The sequence below is a fragment of the Notechis scutatus genome, chromosome Z (assembly GCF_049901735.1).
Source record: "Notechis scutatus isolate UNSWTSFEM ecotype Mainland chromosome Z, rNotScu1.2, whole genome shotgun sequence".
Taxonomy (NCBI): Eukaryota; Metazoa; Chordata; class Lepidosauria; order Squamata; family Elapidae; genus Notechis; species Notechis scutatus.
Window position 1 is genome coordinate 130,490,564 of NC_142025.1, and position 22,429 is coordinate 130,512,992.

Here is a 22,429-nt window from a genome sequence, read left to right on the forward strand (position 1 = left end):
TACTCTCCCTTGAAGTTTATTACAACAGAACTACTTGCATATTTTGTCCTTGGTCTTTGCTGTAAAGGAAATCAATGAAAATTCTCAGATCTTGCCAAACATCACTCTGGGTTTTGGGATATTTAATAGTTATTTCATGGCAACGTGGACCTACCTTGCTTCTATGGAGCTTCTTTCTTCACATGACAGATTTGTTCCTAATTATAAATGCAGCACCAACCAAAACTCAATTTGTGTTATTGCTGGACCCAATTCTCATATCTCTCAGGTTATGGCCAACATTCTGAGCATTTACAAGATTCCACAGGTAAAACCTGCTTAAAGTAAAAGCAAAAATCCTATTGAAATGTGAGTTCCTCTTTACAGAAACTTTCTGGATTGGTTGTAAATTAATGTTAATCGAACATTAGTAACATCTGGCTTGAAAATTATGCTGAGTTTGAGGATCTTGTTTCCATTTTTTTTTAAAAAAGATAACAAGATGAATCTTTGCTTCAAAGAGACATTTTTTTCACTTTGAAATATCTCTGTTGATTTCCGTGAAACTAGTTAGGTAATAACAAAAACTAATCTGAGAAGAAATTGAAACATATTATATGTCTTGGAGATAAAAGTCATTCACTTATAATAAAGAAAGAATGTATGACTGAATGGTGATTTATACATTTATTTTGTAATGTGTATTTTATTCATACAAATATTTCAAAATATCATTTTGGTTTACCTGCAGATAACTCTTCTGTTGAAACTAGTAAGTTTTTTTCCTGATCCTTTGTTTTCCCTATCCCTCAGTGAAATCTGAAACAGTTCATTTGATAAGATTTGGAAATTGCCCCTAGATGGCAATTATAATTATACAGAAGATATAGAAGTAATATAATATAGTTATAATAATGGACAGGAGTACTACTTCCTTTTTAAAACAAGTTTTATTAATTTTTAAAACACACAAATTATCATTATTCATTACATGTTTAAACCTTTTTCCCTTATAAATTTAACAAGTCAGATAAATTATGATTCTGTTTTAAACCATTTCCATATAATATACCAAAACCTCTTATTCAATTTCTCTTTACTTCTCTTTACTCTTATTCAATATCATTATTATTATTTCATCTGTTTCTTTCTGACTTAGTTACCATTATTCTCATTCTATATTTCTACAAGTTTTTACCAATTCTCCCCCCAAAAAAGACATATACACACAACACACAAAACATAAAAAAATATCTTTTTGGAAAGTAACTTGGACCCAGGTGTCTCTCTCTTCATGGACTTCAATTATATTCATGCTCATCTTACATATCATTACTTATTTTATTTACCATTCTAAGCCTTCTATATTAACTTCTCCACATATTTCACACTTCTTAATTCTACCTTAATTAATCATCTTAGTTTGAATCATTATATTTGTATCTTTTGTCCATTTTTTATCATCCCTTTGTCTCATCCCTTATAAAAAAAAAAGAAAATCAGTTTCTCCTGAAATCATTAATCAGAGTATGATGCCTTTCTATCTCCCCCTAAGTTAATCAAATTAATCTTTAAAATAATATCTAATACCCAATCAGATTTTGCTTGGTACATTCTATCTAACTAATACATCCAACACAATTAAATGCATAATTAGAGAATAAATCCAAATATTAAAAGAAATACTATAATAAAAATTTTATAATAACATCAATACCATAATTTTATTAAACTCTTTAATTAAAACAATATTCTAAACCTCTCCTATTATTAAGTTTTAATACCAATCATTTTTAAACATTTTAACATTTTAATCTCTTATCAACTCTTAAACCATTGCAATACTACCATCTCATCTTATGTACCTTGCAAAATCTTTTTTTTTTAAAAAAATTATACTTTATCCATTATCCATAAAAAATTCCTTTTTTTCCATTCAATTTCAAAACGTTGTAGCTTTTCTCCACCTTTTCCCTTTCTTTCTTTTCCCAACAAACCTTTCTACCCCCCCTTCTTCTAGCCTCTGCCTTACCGGCTTCCCTTCTCTGTCGTATTTCTTTTCCCCTTTGTTTACACTCATCATATTGGTTTTGCACTTTATTTTTCCCTTTCTTAAATGTTGTTTTAGATCTTAAGTCCTTAAATCCTTTAGTTTTCTTCTTTTCTCTTCTTTTCTTTTCTTTCTCTCTTCCTTTTTTCTGGATCAAATTCTGAGATTCATTAAAGATGGCTCCTTCCTTTCTTTCTTGTTCCTCTGCTGTCTTCATCTGTTGTAATTTTTGTTGATAATTAGTAAGCGCCATTTCTAAGAAAAGAAAAGCTTCTTCCACACCATTTCTCAGTTCCTCAACAGAAAGAGCCATTATAAATCTTTTCTTTTCTTTTCTCCTTCTTTCTTCTTACAACAACCAGAATATTCAAAAGAAAATAAAAAAGATAAAACAGTCCCAAAGTTATCAATCAGTCCAAACCAAGGCAGAGTTCTCACTTTCTCTTTCTGGGGTGATATCAATCAAAGAGAAAGAAAGTCCAAATCTGTTTAAAAGTCTTGTTACAATATATTCTAGTCTTCAAATCCTTAAGGCATCTGCTCCAACAAATCTTAGCATACAAATATTTTCTTTTTAATCCTCTCTCTTCCCACTCATCGCTTAAATCCAATTTCCACCTAAAAAAATAGGTTTCTTAATATCCAGTTATTTATTCCGTAGGAAAAGAGGGAAAGCTATCCTTTCAGCACCTTCCAGCAGCCGCTTTTTCCTCTTCTGGCAGGTATTATTCAGAAAGTCATACTATTCAGGAATTTTATTAAATATGTCTTAGAGTCCTAGGAGCCAAGAAAAACTTTCTCCTCTCAATCACTTTCTCCACTTCCTCCTGCGCATTCTTACCCGGCTGCCAGCTTCTTTGTGGCGGCCATTACGGACCGCCGCTGCACCGTCCTGGGAAAAGGGGGTTCTGCCGGCCAGGGAGGGGGTCTGCAGCACCCCCAAACCCTTCTCCGGATCCCCCTACCTTCAGCTGCCCCTGCAGGGCAGCCTAGCTCGCACCCGGCTGGGTCGGAGCCCCAAAAACGGCTAGCGCGGCAGGGATCGCGCAGCTTCGCAAATCCCTGCCGCTCGCGAAGCCGACAAACCGGAAGTCCAGGAGTACTACTTCCGTGTCAAATATCTTTGGTTGATAAGAAGTAATAATATAATATAGATAGCTGTAGTTTAGATAATCACCGTTACAATAGTTTCACCCAGGAAAAAAATATGATTGCTTCAAGCAATGTGTTCATTCTACAACATATGCACCAACATTTTTTGTTCTTCAACCTGAACTTTTAGAAAAAAGTGTCTTATAAATATGATAGTGTTTCTTAGCAATCTTACAAAAATCATGTTAGAAAAGTCTGCTGTGATGTGGTAAGTTTTGTGAAATCATAAAGGAATAACAAAATAGTGCAATGAGGCATTATTTTTAAATTTTTAACTAATGGAAATTTGGTGTAAAAAAAACCTTAAGAAGTTACATAGATCATCAAATTCTGCCAAAGGAATTGTTTGTTAGCCATTTGTCTCCATTATTTTGTCTGGATGGAGCAGCAGTGTGGTGATTCCAAAGACACAAGAAGTGTGGTAGAAAAGAAATAAAAATGTTAGATCAATCCTGTACATCTACTCTAACCATTTTTTAGACCTCTCTGATGCTCCCTGGAGAGAGCCTATCTAGCAATAGCAATAGCACTTATATACCACTTCAGAGAGCTTTTCAGCCCTCTCTAAGTGGTTTACAGAGTCAGCATATTGCCCCCAACAATTTGGGACCTCATTTTACCCACCTCGGAAAGATGAAAGGCTGAGTTCACTTTGAGCTTGAGGAGATTTGAACTGCCAACTTGCAGGCAGCTGGCAGCCAGTAGAAGTAGTCTGCAGTTCTGCACTCTAGCTACTGCTCCACCATGGTTCTACATAATACTTCACTGTTTTCCCAAATCTAATGAATTCTGCCCACATTGAAGATGATCAAATTGCATCATAACATTTTTAGAACCAATGGATTTCCAAAAATGGTGACCATCTTGGGCCATTAATTTCAAAGAAATTAGAGTAACATCCTCAATGAGTACTATATAAGGCTTAAAATCAAAGTAACTGTATGATTTAGTCAGATTTAACTATATCAAATTCATATGCCTAATTTTGCATTTTCTTTTTCTCCTAAGTTCACATATGGCTCTGCTCCAGTGATGGATAATGTGATTCATACAGCTTTTGTCTATCAGATGTTTCCAAATGAACAACTTCAAATTACAGGGATTCTCCAGTTGCTGCTTCATTTTAAGTGGACCTGGATTGGGATAATTTTTCAAGAAAATGAAATTGGTGAACAATTTCTGAGGGAAGTACTTATCATGTTTTTCCAAAATGGAATCTGCTTTGATTATATTAAGGTGTTTCCAACAGTAGCTTTTTCAAATGAGATGGGAGAACAAATCAATAATTTTGTTAAAGTATGCAAAGTCATTATGAGAAGTACATCCAGTGTTGTGATTGTATATTGTGAGAATCAGGTCATGGCTCTTTTCAGAATGATCTCTGTTTCAGAATATTGGGAAGTCACAGTTGAGAGGAAAGACAAAGTTTGGATTTTCCCAGCCCAGATGGAGTATACTTCAATTCCATTTCAAAGAGACTGGAATATGGATTTTATCCATGGTGCTCTTTCTTTTGTGGTTTCATCAAAAGAAGCATTAGGGTTTAATAGATTTCTTCAGATGAGAAACAGTGTTTCCAAAAATGAAGACAGTTTTTCAAAAGTTTTTTGGGAGCAAGCCTTTGAATGCTCTTTCTCAAAATCCATTTTAAACCCAAAGTCGGAGAAATGGTGCACTGGGGAAGAGAAATTAGAGGCTCTTCCACACTCTGTTTTTGAATTGAGTATGACTGGACAAAGTTACAGTGTCTACAATGCAGTCTCTGCTGTAGCACATGGTCTACAAGCTTTCCTTACATCCCATTCCAAATATCACATATCAGCAGCAGATAGTGAGAAACAGAAGCTTTTCAATCATCATGTATGGAAGGTATGCTCTTTCTTTCTTTCTTTCTTTCTTTCTTTCTTTCTTTCTTTCTTTCTTTCTTTCTTTCTTTCTTTCTTTCTTTCTTTCTTTCTCTCTCTCTCTCTCTCTTTCTTTCTTTCTTTCTTTCTTTCTTTCTTCTCTCTCTCCCTCCCTCCCTCCCTCCCTCTTTTAATATTATCACAAATGACTTCAGGCAAAGAACATATCCAATGTATTTTCTTCCTCTTAAGCACCTGAAGGGAAGATAAAAAGAAATGAATAGCAATCAAAAAGACCTAGACTTTAGGAGAAATTTCCTGACAGTGAAAACAATTAATCAATGGGATAACTTGCCTTCAGAAATTGTGGGTGCTCAAACACTTGATGTTTTTAAGAAGAGATTGGACAGCAATTTGTTTGGAATGGTGTAAGGTTTCATGCTTGAACAGGGAGTTGGACTAGAAGACTTCCAAGGTAATTCCCAACTCTGTTATTCTGTATCCTGTATTCCTATTTTCCCCATAACAACATTGTGAGGTGAGGTGATTGGTCCAATGTCTCCAAGTTGGCTTTCATGCCCAAGGCAGGACTAGAACTCATGGTCTCCTGCTTCCTATTCTGCTGCCTTAACCTCTAGACCAAACTGGCCTACTAATGTAGGAGATGATTTTGCTTCCATATCTACCATTGTTCACAAATTTTGTAGAAACCAGTTTTAGCATAATGCTAGAGGAAGGACAGGTGGATCAGAATGCGCAGAAAATTTTATCCCAGCTTTTTTTAATTGCAAGAGGCTAGGTTTCTATGAATATTTAATGTTGAGAATTGGAAAAAAGGCCATTAGATATAGTAGAGTCAAAAACTTATTTTTGCTCTCACTTGTGATGACCTGAGACATGGCACAAAGGTAACACAGTCAGATAATCAGTAGAAGTCCCTTTATTAGCTCCAACTTTGTCCCCAATGTCCTGGTTACCTTCTGGCTGGAAAAAAAAAACTGTCCCAGGAACAGCCTTTGGCTGCAGAGAATCAAGTCCAAAATGTGGTCAACAAAAACTGTAACTATAAGTCAATCAAGGCAAAATGAGGTAATTAGTCTGATAGGGAAAGAGCAAGAATTCCAGACGTGAAGGCATGGCAATAACTCCACTTGGTTGGGAAGATGCCAGGAGCACAAATAAGCAAAGTCAACACAAGATAAATTCACATTTGCTCCCAGCAGCTGCCAAACTCTGCATGCATTTCTTTTAAACTCACTTCTCAGCTGTGGCTAATGATGGGAATCAGGGCCTCTTCCTTCCCTGTAAGCCATGCAACCCATGTTGCTCTCTTCTCCATTCCCCCCTTCATGCCCTAGGATGAAGAAGAGGTGGGCCTGGGTCTTGTTCTGGACTCCCTCTTCCATGTTCTGCCCAGCCAGTTTCCTCCACAACCAACGGAGCCACACTCCCACTCCCTGTCAGCTGTTCATCTTCCTCCTTGGAATTCAGATTCCGACAAGGACATGACATCTCTCTTTAGTATATTGGGAGAGATCTTAATAAGAAGGGAGCATTTAGTGACTCTCTAAAATATAAATGATAAATTCTACTGGTTCTGGTTTGCAGCAATAAAGTTAGTCAGTTAAGCAAACTATTGTGTGTCCCCCATATCTGAATGCACCAAATATCACATTAAACAAGAGGAAAACCTTCTGCGCACCAATTCCACCCGCACTTTTTACAATTTTGTAAACACCAAACTAAAAGACTCAAGGTCCATCCCACCCCTAATAGGACCTAGTGGTAAAGACTGCAACGACGACACCATTAAAGCCAACATCTTTAACACATACTTTGGCTCAGTATTTGTAAACAGCAATGGATCATGCCCAATATTTCCTAGCCAAACCACAGACAACTACAATGATCTAATACATATTGATTTTACAGAAGACAATGTTGAAAAAGAACTACGCAATCTAAAACCATCTCTATCTATTGGACCGGATGGAATATGTGCCTACTTCTTTTTTTTAAAAAAAAAAGTTTTATTGATTTTAACAACGAACAAAAGCACATAAAACATAAAACATAAAAGCATCATCCTCCTTCATAAATTTACAGTGTATCGTTTGGTTTACCACTTTTTTTGTTCATCCATTTCATAGTCTCCATTGTAGTTATATTAAATAATAGCTCATATTATCAATCAACAATTATATAGCCTGATATCATTATTAAACAATCATTTGACTATAATTTTATTAATTCATACTTTAACGAGATAACTATAATTTACTTAATTTAATTTATAACAAATCATAAAGTCATACCAAGTCTATCTTAATAAAATTTTATAAAAATAGTATCAAAGAAAGAAAAAAAAGAAAAGAAAAGAAGTATATATTCATTATTTCCTAAGTTTCTAAATATTCTATTATCATATGTTATTATCTAGCCATTGATAGAAAAGGTCCCAAACTTCATAAAATTGTTTATCTTCTTGTTCTCTAATTTCAAATGTCAATCTACTCATTTCAGCACATTCCAATATTTTCTTAATAATTTCTTCCTCTGATGGTATTTTCTCACTCTTCCAATTTTTAGCAAATACAATCCTAGCCGCTGTTAATACATTTACAATCAAATACTTCAAATTTTTATTATATATATCAGGTAAGACTCCTAATAAAAAAATCTCCAGTTTCAACTCTATATGTTTCTTTGTCATTTTTTCCAACCATATGCGAATTCTAGTCCAATATTTTCTAGCGTCCTCACAAGTCCACCACATATGGTAATATGAGCCAGGTATCTGATGACATTTCCAGCACTTTTCAGATTTATTCTTGAACATTCTTGCTATTCTTGTCGGGGGGAAATGCCACCTGTAAAACATCTTATACAAATTTTCTTTATATGCTGTTGACATTGTCATTTTATAATTTTGAGACCACAATTTTTGCCATTTCTCTAAATCAATCCCATATCCAAAATTCTTCCCCCAAGCAATCATCGTTTCTTTAACTTGTTCTTCCTCTAATTTAATTTCCAGCAAATAACTATATAATTTTTTGATCACTTTTTCATCAGTACCTGACAAAATCCTATCTAGGTCAGTCAATTTATCATAAAATCCCTCTGTTTTAGAATCTTTAAGATACCTTGAGTGTATTTGCGCATATGAAAACCAATTCATCTTTATACCTTGTTCTTCTAGATTTTGCATCGTTTTAAGTTCACCCTTTTCATCCAATATTTCCCCATATCTAACTGTTTGTTCCTTCTTATATGTTATAGGATAAGAAAAAGCTTCAATAGTTGATAACCAAACTGGGATTTTCAAATAACATTGTCTCTTAATTTTCTCCCAGTTCAACCATAAAGACTCCCGTATATGATGTCTTCTAAAATAGCCCTGTGTTTTAGTTCCCTTATACCACAGAAAAGCATGCCAGCCCAGTAATAAATCATGTCCTTCTAATGTCAACAATCTAGTCTTTCTTAATGTTATCCATTCTTTGGCCCACATTAAATTTGCAGCTTGGTAGTACAACTCCCAATTAGGAAGGCCAAATCCTCCTCTAGTTCTAGCATCTTGTAAAAGTTTTAATTTTATTCTCGCTTTCTTACCTTGCCATATATACTTCAACACAATTTTATTTAATTCTTCAAAATAATCTTTGCCAAGCCGAATTGGTATTGTTTGGAACAAATATAAAATTTTGGGTAAAATATTCATCTTGATTGTTGAAATTCTACCTATCAATGACAGTTGTAGGTTTTCCCATTTCTTCAGATCAGATGCTATCTGCTGTTTAAGTTTAATATAGTTATTCTCTTTCAATGTAGTACATCTTGGTGTCAAATGTATCCCCAAATATTTAACCTTATTCGTAACTTGAATTTTCAATAGATCTGCCAGTTCTTCTCTTTGTCTTAATAACATGTTCTTTGTCAGAATCTTTGTTTTATCTTTATTTATTTTCAAACCAGCTATCTCACCGTACGTCTCTATCTTTTCCAATAGTTTTAAAGCTGTCTCTAGTCTAGAGGGTCTTCCAAAATGAAAACCAGGTCATCCGCAAAGGCTTGCAATTTAAATTCCTCCTTTTTGACTTTCATTCCTTTTATATTTTGGTTTTCTCTAATATTTCTATTCAACACTTCCAAAGTCAGTACAAATAGCAAAGGTGATAATGGGCATCCTTGTCTTGTGCCTTTTCTTATATTAATAGAGTCTGTAAATTCTCCCTCTATCATTACTTTTGCCATTTGCTTATAGTATATGGCTTCTATTGCTTGAATAAATTTTCTGGCAAAGCCCATCTGTTCCAGTAATAGTAACATAAATCTCCAGTTCACATTATCAAATGCCTTTTGGGCATCGAGAAATATCAAAGCCATTTGTTTTTCAGGATGCGCCTCATAATATTCCAAAGTGTCCAGAATTACCCTCATGTTGTCTTTAATTTGTCTCTTTGGTAAGAATCCATTCTGATCAGGGTGAATAAAGTTATTTAAGTATTTTTTAAGCCTTTCTGCCAAAATTGAAGCGAAAATTTTATAGTCTGCATTCAGTAAAGAAATAGGTCTATAGTTCTTAATTTGTAATGGATTGGCCCCTTCTTTTGGAATAAGTGTAATATAAGCTTCTGACCATGTTTTAGGTATTTTCTTATTTAACATAACTTCGTTCATGACTTCTAGCAGTGGAATGCTCAACGATTCTTGTAGTGTTTTATAAAATTCTGCCGGAAGCCCATCTGGACCTTGTGCTTTTCCATTATTCTGTCTGTTGAATGCTTCAGTTAGTTCCATCATTGTTATAGTACTTTCTAACATTTTTTCAGTCTCTTCAGGTATCTTAGGTAGGTTATCATTTTGTAAATACTGTTTAATTTTTTCCTCATCAAGATCCTCTTGTTTATATATACTTTTTTATTATTATTATTTGGGACTTAAGGACACTCTAGAATGAGAAGAAATCTGTAAGATTTTTGACAAAACTTGACAAAATTGACTTAGCAGCGATTTTCTAAAGAGAAATGTCAAAGTGAGGCTTGGCTTTTTACTTTTACTTTTTTTTTTCTTCTTTACTGAACTTCTATTGCGATCTAGTAATTGTAACTAGACTGGTTTTTCTCTTATATTTACCCATTCTTTTTTCTCCTTTTTTTTTTTCTCCTTTTTGACTGTTTATATTTTTTAGAACAGAGGCTCCTTTAGTAATATATATATAATATATATATATATATATATATAGTAATATATATATATATATATATATATATATATATATATATATATATAAAATATATATATATATATATAATATATATATATAATAGGCTGCCCCAAATTTAAATCTGAAACCACTGTAAAAGTCTGACCCACAGACGGACACAATACAGAAGCCTGATGATGGCAGATGAGATTCTGCTGAAACGTTGCTACAACTTTAAAAGAACTACAATGACGTGGGAAAATACCCGAACCAAGCCGAACACCATATATATATATATATATATATATATATATATATATATATATATATATATATATATATATATATATATATATATACATACATACATACATACATACATATATACATATATACACACACACACACACACACACACACACACATACATGTATATATTTTTTCTATTAGGCCTTTTATGGGAAAGAAGGGGGAGTGGATTAAAGAAACTTTGTAACACTGCCAACTAGAGGCTTGAAAATACTCAAGGACACTGGAATTTGATAAGATAGAGGGAAGAATACTGGAGAATGTTTTTACAGGTGTTCTTTGGGACTTCTACTATCAATTGAATATCTGAAGCTTGGCTTTGAAATTTGTGGAGAAGCCATAATAAGAGCCTTGGGTAATTAAATAAAACGCAGTGTGCTTCTCTTTTTTTTTCTCTTAGCTTTCTTATCCCTCCTCTGCAATCCCACAGTATCTTGTAATATTTGTATATTTATTTTTTATTTTATTTTATTTCTATTTTTTTTTAAAGGGAAAGCCTTAGAATATCTTTTTCTTATTGGGACTTTTGCCTTTTCCATTTCCATTTTTGATTCACTTTTATGGCTATTTTTTATTTTTTGAGACCTTTCAATTGGATTAAGGTGTGAAGAACCTGAAGAATCCTTTTCTTTTTTTCTTTTCTTATTATTTTTTAATATTATTGGGTTTTATTCTTTTTCTCTTTATTTTTAATTTTTATTTTTGAATCATAACTGACTATTCCACAATAGGATTAAGGTCTAGAAGAACCTGAAGAACCTCCTCCTTTTAATTTTTTTTTTCTTTTTAATTTTGGGCTTTTAATTTTTTACTGGCTTTTTCTTATGTTTTCCTTTTTCCTAACTGGATTATAATTGGCCACTCTACTAACTGGATTAAAAGAGCTTGAAGACCCTGAGCTACCTAAATGAGTAAGAAAATTTTACCTTCTGGCATTTCAACTTCTGCTCCTGCCTCCCCATCAGCTGGAGGATGACTTTTAACAATGGTGAAGCAAGATAAAGCACAAGTGGATTTAACGATGGTTATGCAAGGAATTCAAGAACTTAAAACGAGTATTGAACAAAGAACGGAGAGTATTGAACAAAGAATTGGGAAGACTGATGAAAAATATTCAACAAATGATGGTGAAATATGATGAGAGACTCCAAAAAATTGAAGAGAAAGAGACGAGACAATTGGAAATATCGATAGCAGATTAACAATGGTTGAACAAGACAAAAGTGGGATGTTGAAGTGGGAGATGGACAGGTCAGAATTTTATCTCAGATTCCAAAATATAGAGGAAGAAAAAGGACAAAATTTGGTTGCAGTAATGATAGAAATCTTGGCTGGAGCTCTGGGAATAACAGAGGAAAAGATGATGGATGGAGTAGATGAGATATACCTAGTCTTCACAAGATATGTGATGAGGAACAATCTACCAAGAGAGGTCCATGTCAGATTTACCAAAAAAACTATTAAAACACAAATATTACAAGTGGCAAGAGAGAAGGCGTTGAAATATAAAGACAAAGAGATTGTGGTCTTAAAACAAGTACCCAGAAAAGTGAGAGAGATGAGAAGAGAATATCGATTCCTGACTAAAATGCTATTGAAAAAAGAGGTGAATTACAGATGGCTGATTCCAGAAGGATTAATGTTTACATGGCAAGAACAGAGACACAGAATTGACTCAATTGAGAAAGCAGAAACATTCTACAATGAATTTTTTGAAAGAAGAGAAATAGAGACAGAAAAAGAGATCATCCCAACCGAACCTCAAGAGGATCAAATGGGAATGGGAAAAGAAGAAGGTGCAGTAGGTGGACAAGTGGAGACCAAAGAACAAAGTGAAGTAAGATCTATGAGAGCTGTTAGACCTAAATACAAAATATAATCATGGAGGAAAAAAAAATTGATTTCTATGAATATAAATGGACTGAATTCAGCTACCAAAAGAAGAATTTTTTTTCATAAATTAGAGAAGTCAAAATTTGACATAATTTGCTTACAAGAAGTACACATTAAAAAACATCAACAATTATTGATACGACCAAAATTAGGGAAAATTTTTACTTCTCTGACTCATTGTAAGAAAAGAGGAGTGGTCTTGTACATTAAAGAAACTATTCCAGCAAAACTGATTTATACTGATGAAGACGGAAGAGTATTAATGGTTGAAATAGTGGATAACAATACAAAAACACTCCTGGTTGCAATTTATGCCCCGAACGATAAACAAGAAGAATTTTATAAAAAATTACATATGAAAACAATGGGACTGGACTATATTAACATAGTTATGATGGGAGATTTTAATGGAATTGTAGATGGTCAAACAAATGGCAACTTCAAATCTCAACAAATAAATGCTCTGTCTTACATATTGGCAAAAAAAATCAGAAAATAAAATACAAGCTGAATAGTCAAGATCTTGTTGATGACCCAAGCTCTGTAAAGGACCTTGGAATACTCACCTCTAATGATCTAAGTGCTAGAGCCCACTGCAACTACATAGCCAAAAAGGCATTAAGAGTTGTTAACCTAATCCTACGTAGCTTTTTCTCTGGTAATATCACACTACTAACCAGAGCATACAAAACATTTGCTAGACCAATACTCGAATACAGTTCATCAGTCTGGAACCCACATTACATATCTGATATTAGCACAATTGAGAAAGTCCAGAAATATTTCACAAGAAGAGTTCTCCACTCCTCTACTCGTTGTAGAATACCTTATGCCACCAGACTTGAAATTCTAGAACTAGAAAACCTTGAATTACGCCGTCTTCGGTCTGATTTAAGCATGGTATATAAAATCATACATTGCAATGTCCTACCTGTCAATGAATACTTCAGCTTCAACCATAACAACACAAGAGCACACAATAGATACAAACTCAAAGTTAACCGCACCAATCTTGATTGCAGGAAATACGACTTCAGCAATAGAGTGGTCAATGTCTGGAATACTCTACCCGACTCTGTAGTTTCTTCCCCAAACCCAAAAAACTTTAACCTTAGACTGTCTACTATTGACCTCACCCCTTTCCTAAGAGGTCTGTAGGGGGCGTGCATAAGCGCACCAATGTGCCTACCGTCCCTGTCCTATTGTTTCTCTTATTCTTCTTTTATTTTTCTTATATGTACCCATTTCATGTATTCACAACTATGTATACACTTATACTTATTATCTTGTAAACAATTGGCAAATCAAATAAATAAAATAAAATAAATAATAAACTGGACTATACAGCAACAGCATCAAGACAAAATAGAAAGACTCTCCCTAAATCCTTTTTCAAGATGATAGATTAATTAAATTTAAAAGATATATGGAGAGAAAGAAATGCTAAAACTCAACAATATACTTTTTATTCAAATAGACATTTATCATGGTCCAGAATAGATATGATTTGGATCTCAACAGAATTAATATCTAATACTCAAGAAATAAATATTGAAACAAGTACATGGGCAGACCATAATCCAATGACAATTAAATGGAAAGGACAAAAAAGAAGATCTAGATGGACATTAAATAATACTATTTTAAAGGAAAAAGACTTCACACAATGGATGGAAAAAGAATTGGCCCTCTTCTTTAGTGAAAATAAAAAAGAAGATACTTCAACACAGAATGTTTGGGATACAATGAAGGCATATGCGAGAGGATTAATAATAGACTATACAAAGAAAAAGAGCATTAGGAAGAGGCAAACCATCAAAGCTCTAGAAGATGACTACAAAAAACTGGAAAAAGAATTACAGAAAATGCCACAGAAAAAAGATATTAAACTCAAAATGGACATAACTAAACATAAAATGGGTCAGGTAGAGAAAGAAGAACTGGCACAAAAAATTAGAAGTGCTAAACAGAACTATTTTGAAGATGTAAATAGGCCAGGTTAGCATATAAACTGAGAAAAGAGAAAGAATCAAGGAAAATACTACAGTTAATAGATGATCAAGGCCAAATGTGCTATGGTAATAAGGAGAAAAAGGCAATTATCCGAGACTTTTATGGAGAACTGAATATGTGCCTACTTCTTAAAAAAGCTATCCACTGCCATAGCCGAACCTTTAAGCATAATCTTTGAAAAATCTTTCAGGACCAGCTCCTTGCCTAACCTAGGGTCACAAGCCACAGTCATCCCCATCTTCAAAAAGGGAGACCCCAGTCTAATTGAAAATTTCAGACCAATCTCTTCATGCTGCATCACCTGTAAAGTCATGGAATCAATTATTAACCAATCCATTATTCTCCACTTAGAGACAAACAACCTACTCTGTAATAAACAATTTGGTTTCAGAAAAAAACTATCCTGTAATCTGCAACTCTTACACTGCAAAAACATATGGACTACACAACTTGATCAGGGCAAAGCAATAGACGCAATCTACATAGACTTCTGTAAAGCCTTTGATTTAGTGGTACACGACAAACTACTCCTAAAACTAAAATCTTATGGTATCTCTGGACAACTGCATAACTGGATAGAAGCATTCCTGTCAAACAGACAACAAATGGTAAAAATTGGGAGTGTCCTATCAAATTCTGTACCTGTCAATAGTGGTGTCCCCCAAGGCAGTGTTCTAGGACCAACTCCCTTCATACTCTACATAAATGACCTTTGTGATCATATTAAGAGCAATTGCATTCTTTTCGCTGATGATGTAAAGCTGTTCAATACCACAGACAATACTGCTACCCTTCAAAAAGATCTTGACTATGTATCAGAATGGTCAAACAAATGGCAACTTCAAATCTCAACAAATAAATGGTCTGTCTTACATATTGGCAAAAAAAATCAGAAAATAAAATACAAGCTGAATAGTCAAGATCTTGTTGATGATCCAAGCTCTGTAAAGGACCTTGGAATACTCATCTCTAATGATCTAAGTGCTAGAGCCCACTGTAACTATATAGCCCAAAAGGCATTAAGAGTTGTTAACCTAATCCTACATAGCTTTTTCTCTAGTAATATCACACTACTAACTAGAGCATACAAAACATTTGCTGGACCAATAGTCGAATACAGCTCATCGGTCTGGAACCCACATTACGTATCTGATATTAGCACAGTTGAGAAAGTCCAGAAATATTTCACAAGAAGAGTTCTCCATTCCTCTACTTGTTGTAGAATACCTTATGCCACCAAACTTGAAATTCTAGAACTAGAAAACCTTGAATTACGCTGTCTTCGGTCTGATCTAAGTATGGTATATAAAATCATACATTGCAATGTCCTACCTGTCAATGAATACTTCAGCTTCAACCATAACAACACAAGAGCACACAATAGATACAAACTCAAGGTTAACTGCACCAAACTTGATTGCAGGAAATACGACTTCAGCAACAGAGTGGTCAATGTCTGGAATACTGTACCTGACTCTGTAGTTTCTTCCCCAAACCCCAAAAACTTTAACCTTAGACTGTCTACTATTGACCTCACCCCTTTCCTAAGAGGTCTGTAGGGGGTGTGCATAAGCGCACCAACGTGCCTACTGTCCCTGTCCTATTGTTTCTTTTATTTTTCTTATATGTACCCATTTCATGTATTCATAACTATGTATATACTTATACCTATTATCTTGTAAGCAATTGACAAATAAAATAAATAAATAAATAAATAAATAAATAAATAAATAAATAAATAAATAAATAAATAAATAAATAAAATATCATAACATAAGACCCTAAAAGCAAACATATTCCATGGAGCTTTCCTTGTAATGGTACTACTGTCACTTCTAAACAATTTAAGGATGATGGAAGAAGAATTCTTTCCCTTACACAAATTTGGAAAAATTACATGCATTTCTATATCAACACTAATAATAATTTTGAAACAGGATTTGTGCCTGTATTATTATCATTATTTCCTCCTTCTGCATGTGCCCCTCCTCCTCTAATATTTTAAAATAGCTTTTAAAAAATATACATAACTATGAGAAAGAGAAGAAAGACAAAATGTTGGTGTTTCATGCACTGACAATGAAAGTTACAAAATGGAGAGGAGAAGCATAATGTTGAGGAAGAAGTTAGAAGTGGATGGTATTTTTGCCAAATGGTACCAAATGGGTGATAAGCTGCTGATTATGGTGACAAATACTTCAGTGTGATAAACACAAAAAGAGCACTGTTAGCCTCCTAGCTTTGTCTCTCATGGTGATTCTTCTGACCACTTGCCAATGGAAGTGAGGAATAAATGTAATTATTAGGATAGTTTGGGAATGCAAGAATACCTTTGGAAAATAATATTGCTGTACATTTTTGCCATTCTTGAATACTTTTATTAATTCCTGTCATGTTTTTCCCTTCAGCTTCATCACTACCTGAAAAAAGTTTCATTTAACAACAGTTTTGAAGAAAAAATTTTCTTTGACCATAATGGGAAGGTTGCAACTGGTTTTGATATTATCAACTGGGTCACCTTCCAAAATCTATCCTTTCTTAGGGTCAAAGTTGGAAAAGTAGATCCGTCAGTTCAATTTGAAAGCCTTCTCTCTCTATCAGCAAATAATATTGTCTGGCCCAATATTTTTAACCAGGTAACATTTATTCATTTTTTTAAGGATGGTTCACTTCACATACTTCAGCTGATATTTAAATGGCTCACTTGAACAGATGCACAAATTAAGGAATCAAGTACATGAAAGGCAAAATTCTTCATACACAGGATTTCAAAGAGGATTTTGCCTAAGAAAAATTAATCTGATATGCTCCTCCTTGAGAGTTAAGTAACACAAATCTTTTATATTTATCAAATAAACAAGAGATTTTTCTATTTACATACCTGATTATTCTAGAAGGATGTTTTAAGGAGTAAACTAAGCCTAGTAAACTAACATAAAATTATTGATAATTCTAATAAAAAAAGGAAAGGAAATATTCCTCTAAAATGGCAATGTCTTAGATTGCTAATGTTCAAATTCTAAATATATTGCTTTTTCCTTTACTAACAGACACAACCTCTTTCTCTGTGCAATGATCATTGCTCCTTGGGGTACAGCAAGATCAAAATAGAAGGGAAGCCATTTTGCTGTTATAAATGCCTTCTTTGCCCAGAAGGTAAAATTGCCAACCAGACAGGTAAGAGAATCCATGAAAGAAAAGTTCATAGCTTATAGCTCTGAAAGTGAATAGGTTCAAAATACAATCATCCCTACAGATCCTAAAAATAGAATTTTTTTAACAGAACATTCCTGAGATTGTCCCAGGTAAAAATGGCTCCAACTCACAAATATGAAATCAAACAAGGATAAATTGGGTAAACTGAAATACTGTATAGTGAACATAATAGGTAATCCATAGAGATCCATGCATATACCAGGCACTGCAGAGATCAATACAGTGGCCAATAGATTTGAAGAGATCAGTCTACACTGCAGTATGATAGAGAAAGAGGGAGAGACTTAAGAGAGTGTTCAAATTAAAGCACAATATTTATAAATTCCAATACTTGCAAAACAATACTCAGGATCATTTCACCTAAGGTAGAATCCTGTATACCAAATGTTCAGGCTAGCTTTATTTATTTATTTATTTTATTTATTTATTTGATTTGTCAATTGTTTACAAGATAATAAGTATAAATGTATACATAGTTGTGAATACATGAAATGGGTACATATAAGAAAAATAAAAGAATAAGAGAAACAATAGGACAGGGACGGTAGGCACGTTGGTGCGCTTTGATTATGCATTCTTATAATTGTGAAAGGCAAAGAACACTAAAAGAAGTCACTATGTTCTTCATTGATTGCATTCCATTTCTGTGACAATCCCTGCCCTATGGAACATTCTCCCCCATGAGACTATTATTGTTGGTGTTGTTTTATTAGTGATATTGTTTTAATTTTTGACTGGTAGATATCTGGAGTTTGGTCTAAGATGAGCAGCTACATACATGTTTTAAACCAATTAGTAAAATATGCATTATGTGAAGATCAAGGGGAAGATAATCAGCAAAAAGGCAGATGGATTCAGAGGAAGGATGCTTGAGAAACAAACAATTACAAAAATTGTGCATGCAGTGTAATATCAAGGTTTGTTTCCTCTAAAGCAATAGTATGAGATTCAATCAAATATCAAATGTGCATATCAAATCAAATCATATCATTTCACATCATGTCACAGTATTTTCTAAGGAGTTGATATCAGTCAATTCAATTAATATAATGAAGGTGAGTCCTGTAATACAATACTTCTGAATTTTGAGGAAGCCTGAGCTGACACATTTTTTTCCTCTTTTAGATTTAGATGACTGTTTCTCATGTCTGGAAGAAAACTACCCTAACAAGGACCAAAATCTGTGTATTAAAAAACACACAGTCTTCTTGTCTTACAAAGAACCCTTGGGAATCAACTTGACCAGTGTTGCTTTCCTCTTTTCTTTCATCTCAGTTGTGGTGCTGGGGATCTTCGTTAAACACCAGGACACACCCATTGTCAAAGCTAACAACAGAAACCTCACCTATATTCTTCTTATTGCTCTTCTGTTTTCTTTCCTTTGTGTTTTGCTCTTCATTGGGCAACCAGAGCAAGTAAAATGTTTTATGCGACAAACTGCTTTTGGAATCAGCTTTTCTGTTGCCCTTTCTTGTATATTGGGGAAAACCACAATAGTTGTTCTTGCTTTCATGGCCACCAAGCCAGGTTCCAAAATGAGGAAATGGGTGGGGAAAAGCCTGGATAATATTATTGTCCTATCTTGCTCCCTAGTGCAAATCACCATTTGTAGTATATGGTTAACAACTTCTCCTCCATTCCCAGATTCAGACATGCACTCAATATCTGATAAAATTGTCCTAGAATGTAATGAAGGTTCAGCCTACATGTTTTATATTGTCCTTGGCTATATGGGTTTTTTGAGTGCTATCAGCTTCATGGTGGCCTTCCTTGCCAGGAAGTTACCTGATAGCTTTAATGAAGCCAAATTTATCACCTTCAGCATGTATGTCTTTTGTAGTGTCTGGGTGTCATTTGTTCCTACCTATTTGAGCACCAAGGGGAAATACATGGTGGCTGTGGAGATCTTCTCCATTTTGGCCTCTGCAGCTGGATTACTGGGCTTCATCTTTCCCCCCAAATGTTACATTATTGTGCTGAGGCCTGATTTGAATAGAAAGGAACAACTTGTAAAGAAACAAAAGTAAACTTAAATTCCAGGTTTCTTTTATTATTATTTATTTATGTATTCAGCATTTTACTTCTTAGTCTGTAGTTCAAGCTTTATTCAGATGAACTGGTTTAAATTTGGTTAAGTTTGTTCAGATACAATTTTTTAACTTAAAATAATCCATGTATGCACTGCAGTGTTGGGATGCAGCCAGTTCACACTAGTTCTAGTGAACTGGTAGCTTCAATGGTCAGTTTGCCCTGCCTACCTGCTCCTGCTGTTTCCTGTCCTATTTTCCTGTTTTTTAGCTCAGCTGATTCATATGGCAGAGCTGTTTTACTCACCAGCACTGACATAGAAGGTCATTTCAAGCTTAAAATGAGTGGTTTTTGAATGCTGCGTGCATGCTCTCATAGAACTGGTAGTAAAAAAATTTGAATCCCACCAATGATGCACTGCATAAGAAACACAACTACTTCATTATCTTAGCAGTAGATACATTTTCTTAAAAAATATAGGACTTGCCATATATTAATCTTTCATCTATTTATATTTGATGCCAACTATTCTATGCAGTTAAATGTTACATTAAGTAGAAAAAGATCAGTCTGAGGAAAAATCTCATTTCCACACAAACTATTGAGTTTTCAAATTAGAATTCCAGAGGGGGAAAAAGATTGAAAATTCCCTGCCCCTTCTTCCCAGCTTTTCTCTGAATTCACAAAATGCTTTTTCCAGCGATTATTATTTTTTATCTTTGTCAACAATACAAAACCATGTATATATGGTTCATATATATTCAATGAGTCCATCATTATATCAGATATTTTAACACCAGAAAACAATAAAATCTTTACTGCAGTTATTATAATAAATATAGAAATAGAATAACATAAAGATGGATATTTTAATGAAATGTTTAAAACAAACAAACACAAATTGGAATAATTAGGTTATCTAAGTACCACAAAGAGAACAAAAGAGAAGAGTATTTTCCCACTGATCTATATGAATTTCAAATTTCATTGTATTTGTAGAATGCAATGACAATAAAGGTATTCTATTCTATGTAGTACACTAGAAGATGGCTGAAGAAAAAGAACAAAGGAATAGCTTATAAAACTGGAAAACAATAGAAATTCACTACAAATGTTTATAAGAGCTATATAAATATAATAGCATAAAAAAGGAATAAATTAATCTTGTTAGAGGAACTGTACATTTTTTCCCAATAATAAACAATAAGGTTGCATTCTCTCTTTGTACATCAGGACTGGTATTCCAGGGATTCAGACCAGTTCAGGAGAACCTCTAGGGAAAATTTTAAGCGGTTCATAGAACCAGTAGGGAAAATTCTGACTGGCCCTGCCCACCAGCCTCCACTCTTGATAGAACAATGGGAAAACATACATTTGAAAGAATTGAAATTCACACTATGGTATTGTGGGAAGAAATATCCATCTGGTTCAGTTCCAAGCTGGAAGAAAGACACTGGAAACAAAATGGAGGCTGATTGGAAAGATGATTTAATGATGAAGCAGAACCAGTAAGCGCATGGTTCTGGTGCAGCTGACCACATGGAGTTGAGAGTGGGGGGTGGGGTTATACTTTCTCTTGGGCTTTGCACTTGAGCTTCCTGTTCCTGTGCAAAAACATGTATTCTATTGGCTGTTGTCAGACTCCCATGGGGCCATGTAGGGGTTATGTAGGGGTCATGGCTGGCTCTATAGGCAAGGTACAAATCCTAGGAGTTGTCTGAGGTTTGGTTAAAATTTGGATGGCTCTGATATGATGCAATGACTGAAATACCCTTAGGAATTTGTGCAATGTAGTGAGCTCTGTGTCTTCTGCTAAATGGTAGTGGGTTATTACCAGGGGTGGGATTCTACCAGTTTGCACCTATTCGCTTGAACTGGTTGTTAACATTCTAAGTAGTTCAGGGAACTGGTTGTTAGAAGAAATTACTGGAGCTTCCGGTTTGTTGGCTTCGCGAGCGGCAGGGATTTGCGAAGCTGCGCGATCCCTGCCACGCTAGCCGCTTTTGGGGCTCCGACGCAGACGGGTACAGAGCTAGGCTGCCCTGCAGGGGCAGCTGAAGGTAGGGGATCCGGAGAGGGGTTTGGGGTGTTGCAGACCCCCTCCCGGCCGGTAGAACCCCTTTTCCCAGGACAGTGCAGCGGCGGTCCGTAATGGCCGCCACAAAGAAGCTGGCAGCCGGGTAAGAATGCGCAGGAGGAAGTGGAGAAAGTGCTTGAGAGGAGAAAGTTTTTCTTGGCTCCTAGGACTCTAAGACATATTTAATAAAATTCCTGAAAAGTATGACTTTCTGAATAATACCTGCCAGAAGAGGAAAAAAGCGGCAGTTTGATGGTGCTGAAAGGATAGCTTTCCCTCTTTTCCTACGGAATAAATAACTGGATATTAAGAAACCTATTTTTTTAGGTGAAAATTGGTTTTAAGCGATGAGTGGGAAGAGAGAGGATTAAAAAGAAAATATTTGTATGCTAAGACTTTGTTGGAGGAGATGCCTTAAGGATTTGAAGACTAGAATATATTGCAATAAGATTTTAAACAGATTTGGACTTTCTTTCTCTTTGATTGATATTACCCCAGAAGGAGAAAGTGAGAACTCTGCCTTGGTTTGGACTGACTGATAACTTTGGGACTGCTTTATTTTTTTTATTTTCTTCTGAATATTCTGTTGTTGTAAGAAGAAAGAAGGGGAAAAGAAAAGAAAAGATTTATAATGGCTTTTTCTGTTGAGGAACTAAGAA

The 22,429-nt window shown here is 34.5% G+C and overlaps 1 protein-coding gene across 1 annotated transcript; it reads left to right on the forward strand.

Moving 5' to 3' along the window:
• The first annotated feature begins 121 nt into the window (after positions 1-121).
• LOC113427125 (vomeronasal type-2 receptor 26-like) lies at positions 122-19,692 on the forward strand. The gene is made up of 4 exons (XM_087947156.1): positions 122-307; positions 4,190-5,050; positions 17,500-17,626; positions 18,791-19,692. Exons 1-4 carry the CDS (start codon positions 137-139, stop codon positions 19,690-19,692), a joined length of 2,061 nt encoding a protein of 686 aa, XP_087803282.1. The 5' UTR covers positions 122-136.
• Positions 19,693-22,429: the final 2,737 nt, after the last annotated feature.

Excerpts from the sequence above, each read along its gene's own strand:
- LOC113427125 (XM_087947156.1), top strand. The coding sequence starts at position 137 with ATGGCAACGTGGACCTACCTTGCTTCTATGGAGCTTCTTTCTTCACAT. Across the intron at positions 5,051-17,499 it reads TCAATCATCATGTATGGAAG|ACACAACCTCTTTCTCTGTG; the intron begins GTATGCTCTTTC and ends CTTTACTAACAG. Across the intron at positions 17,627-18,790 it reads TAAAATTGCCAACCAGACAG|ATTTAGATGACTGTTTCTCA; the intron begins GTAAGAGAATCC and ends TTCCTCTTTTAG.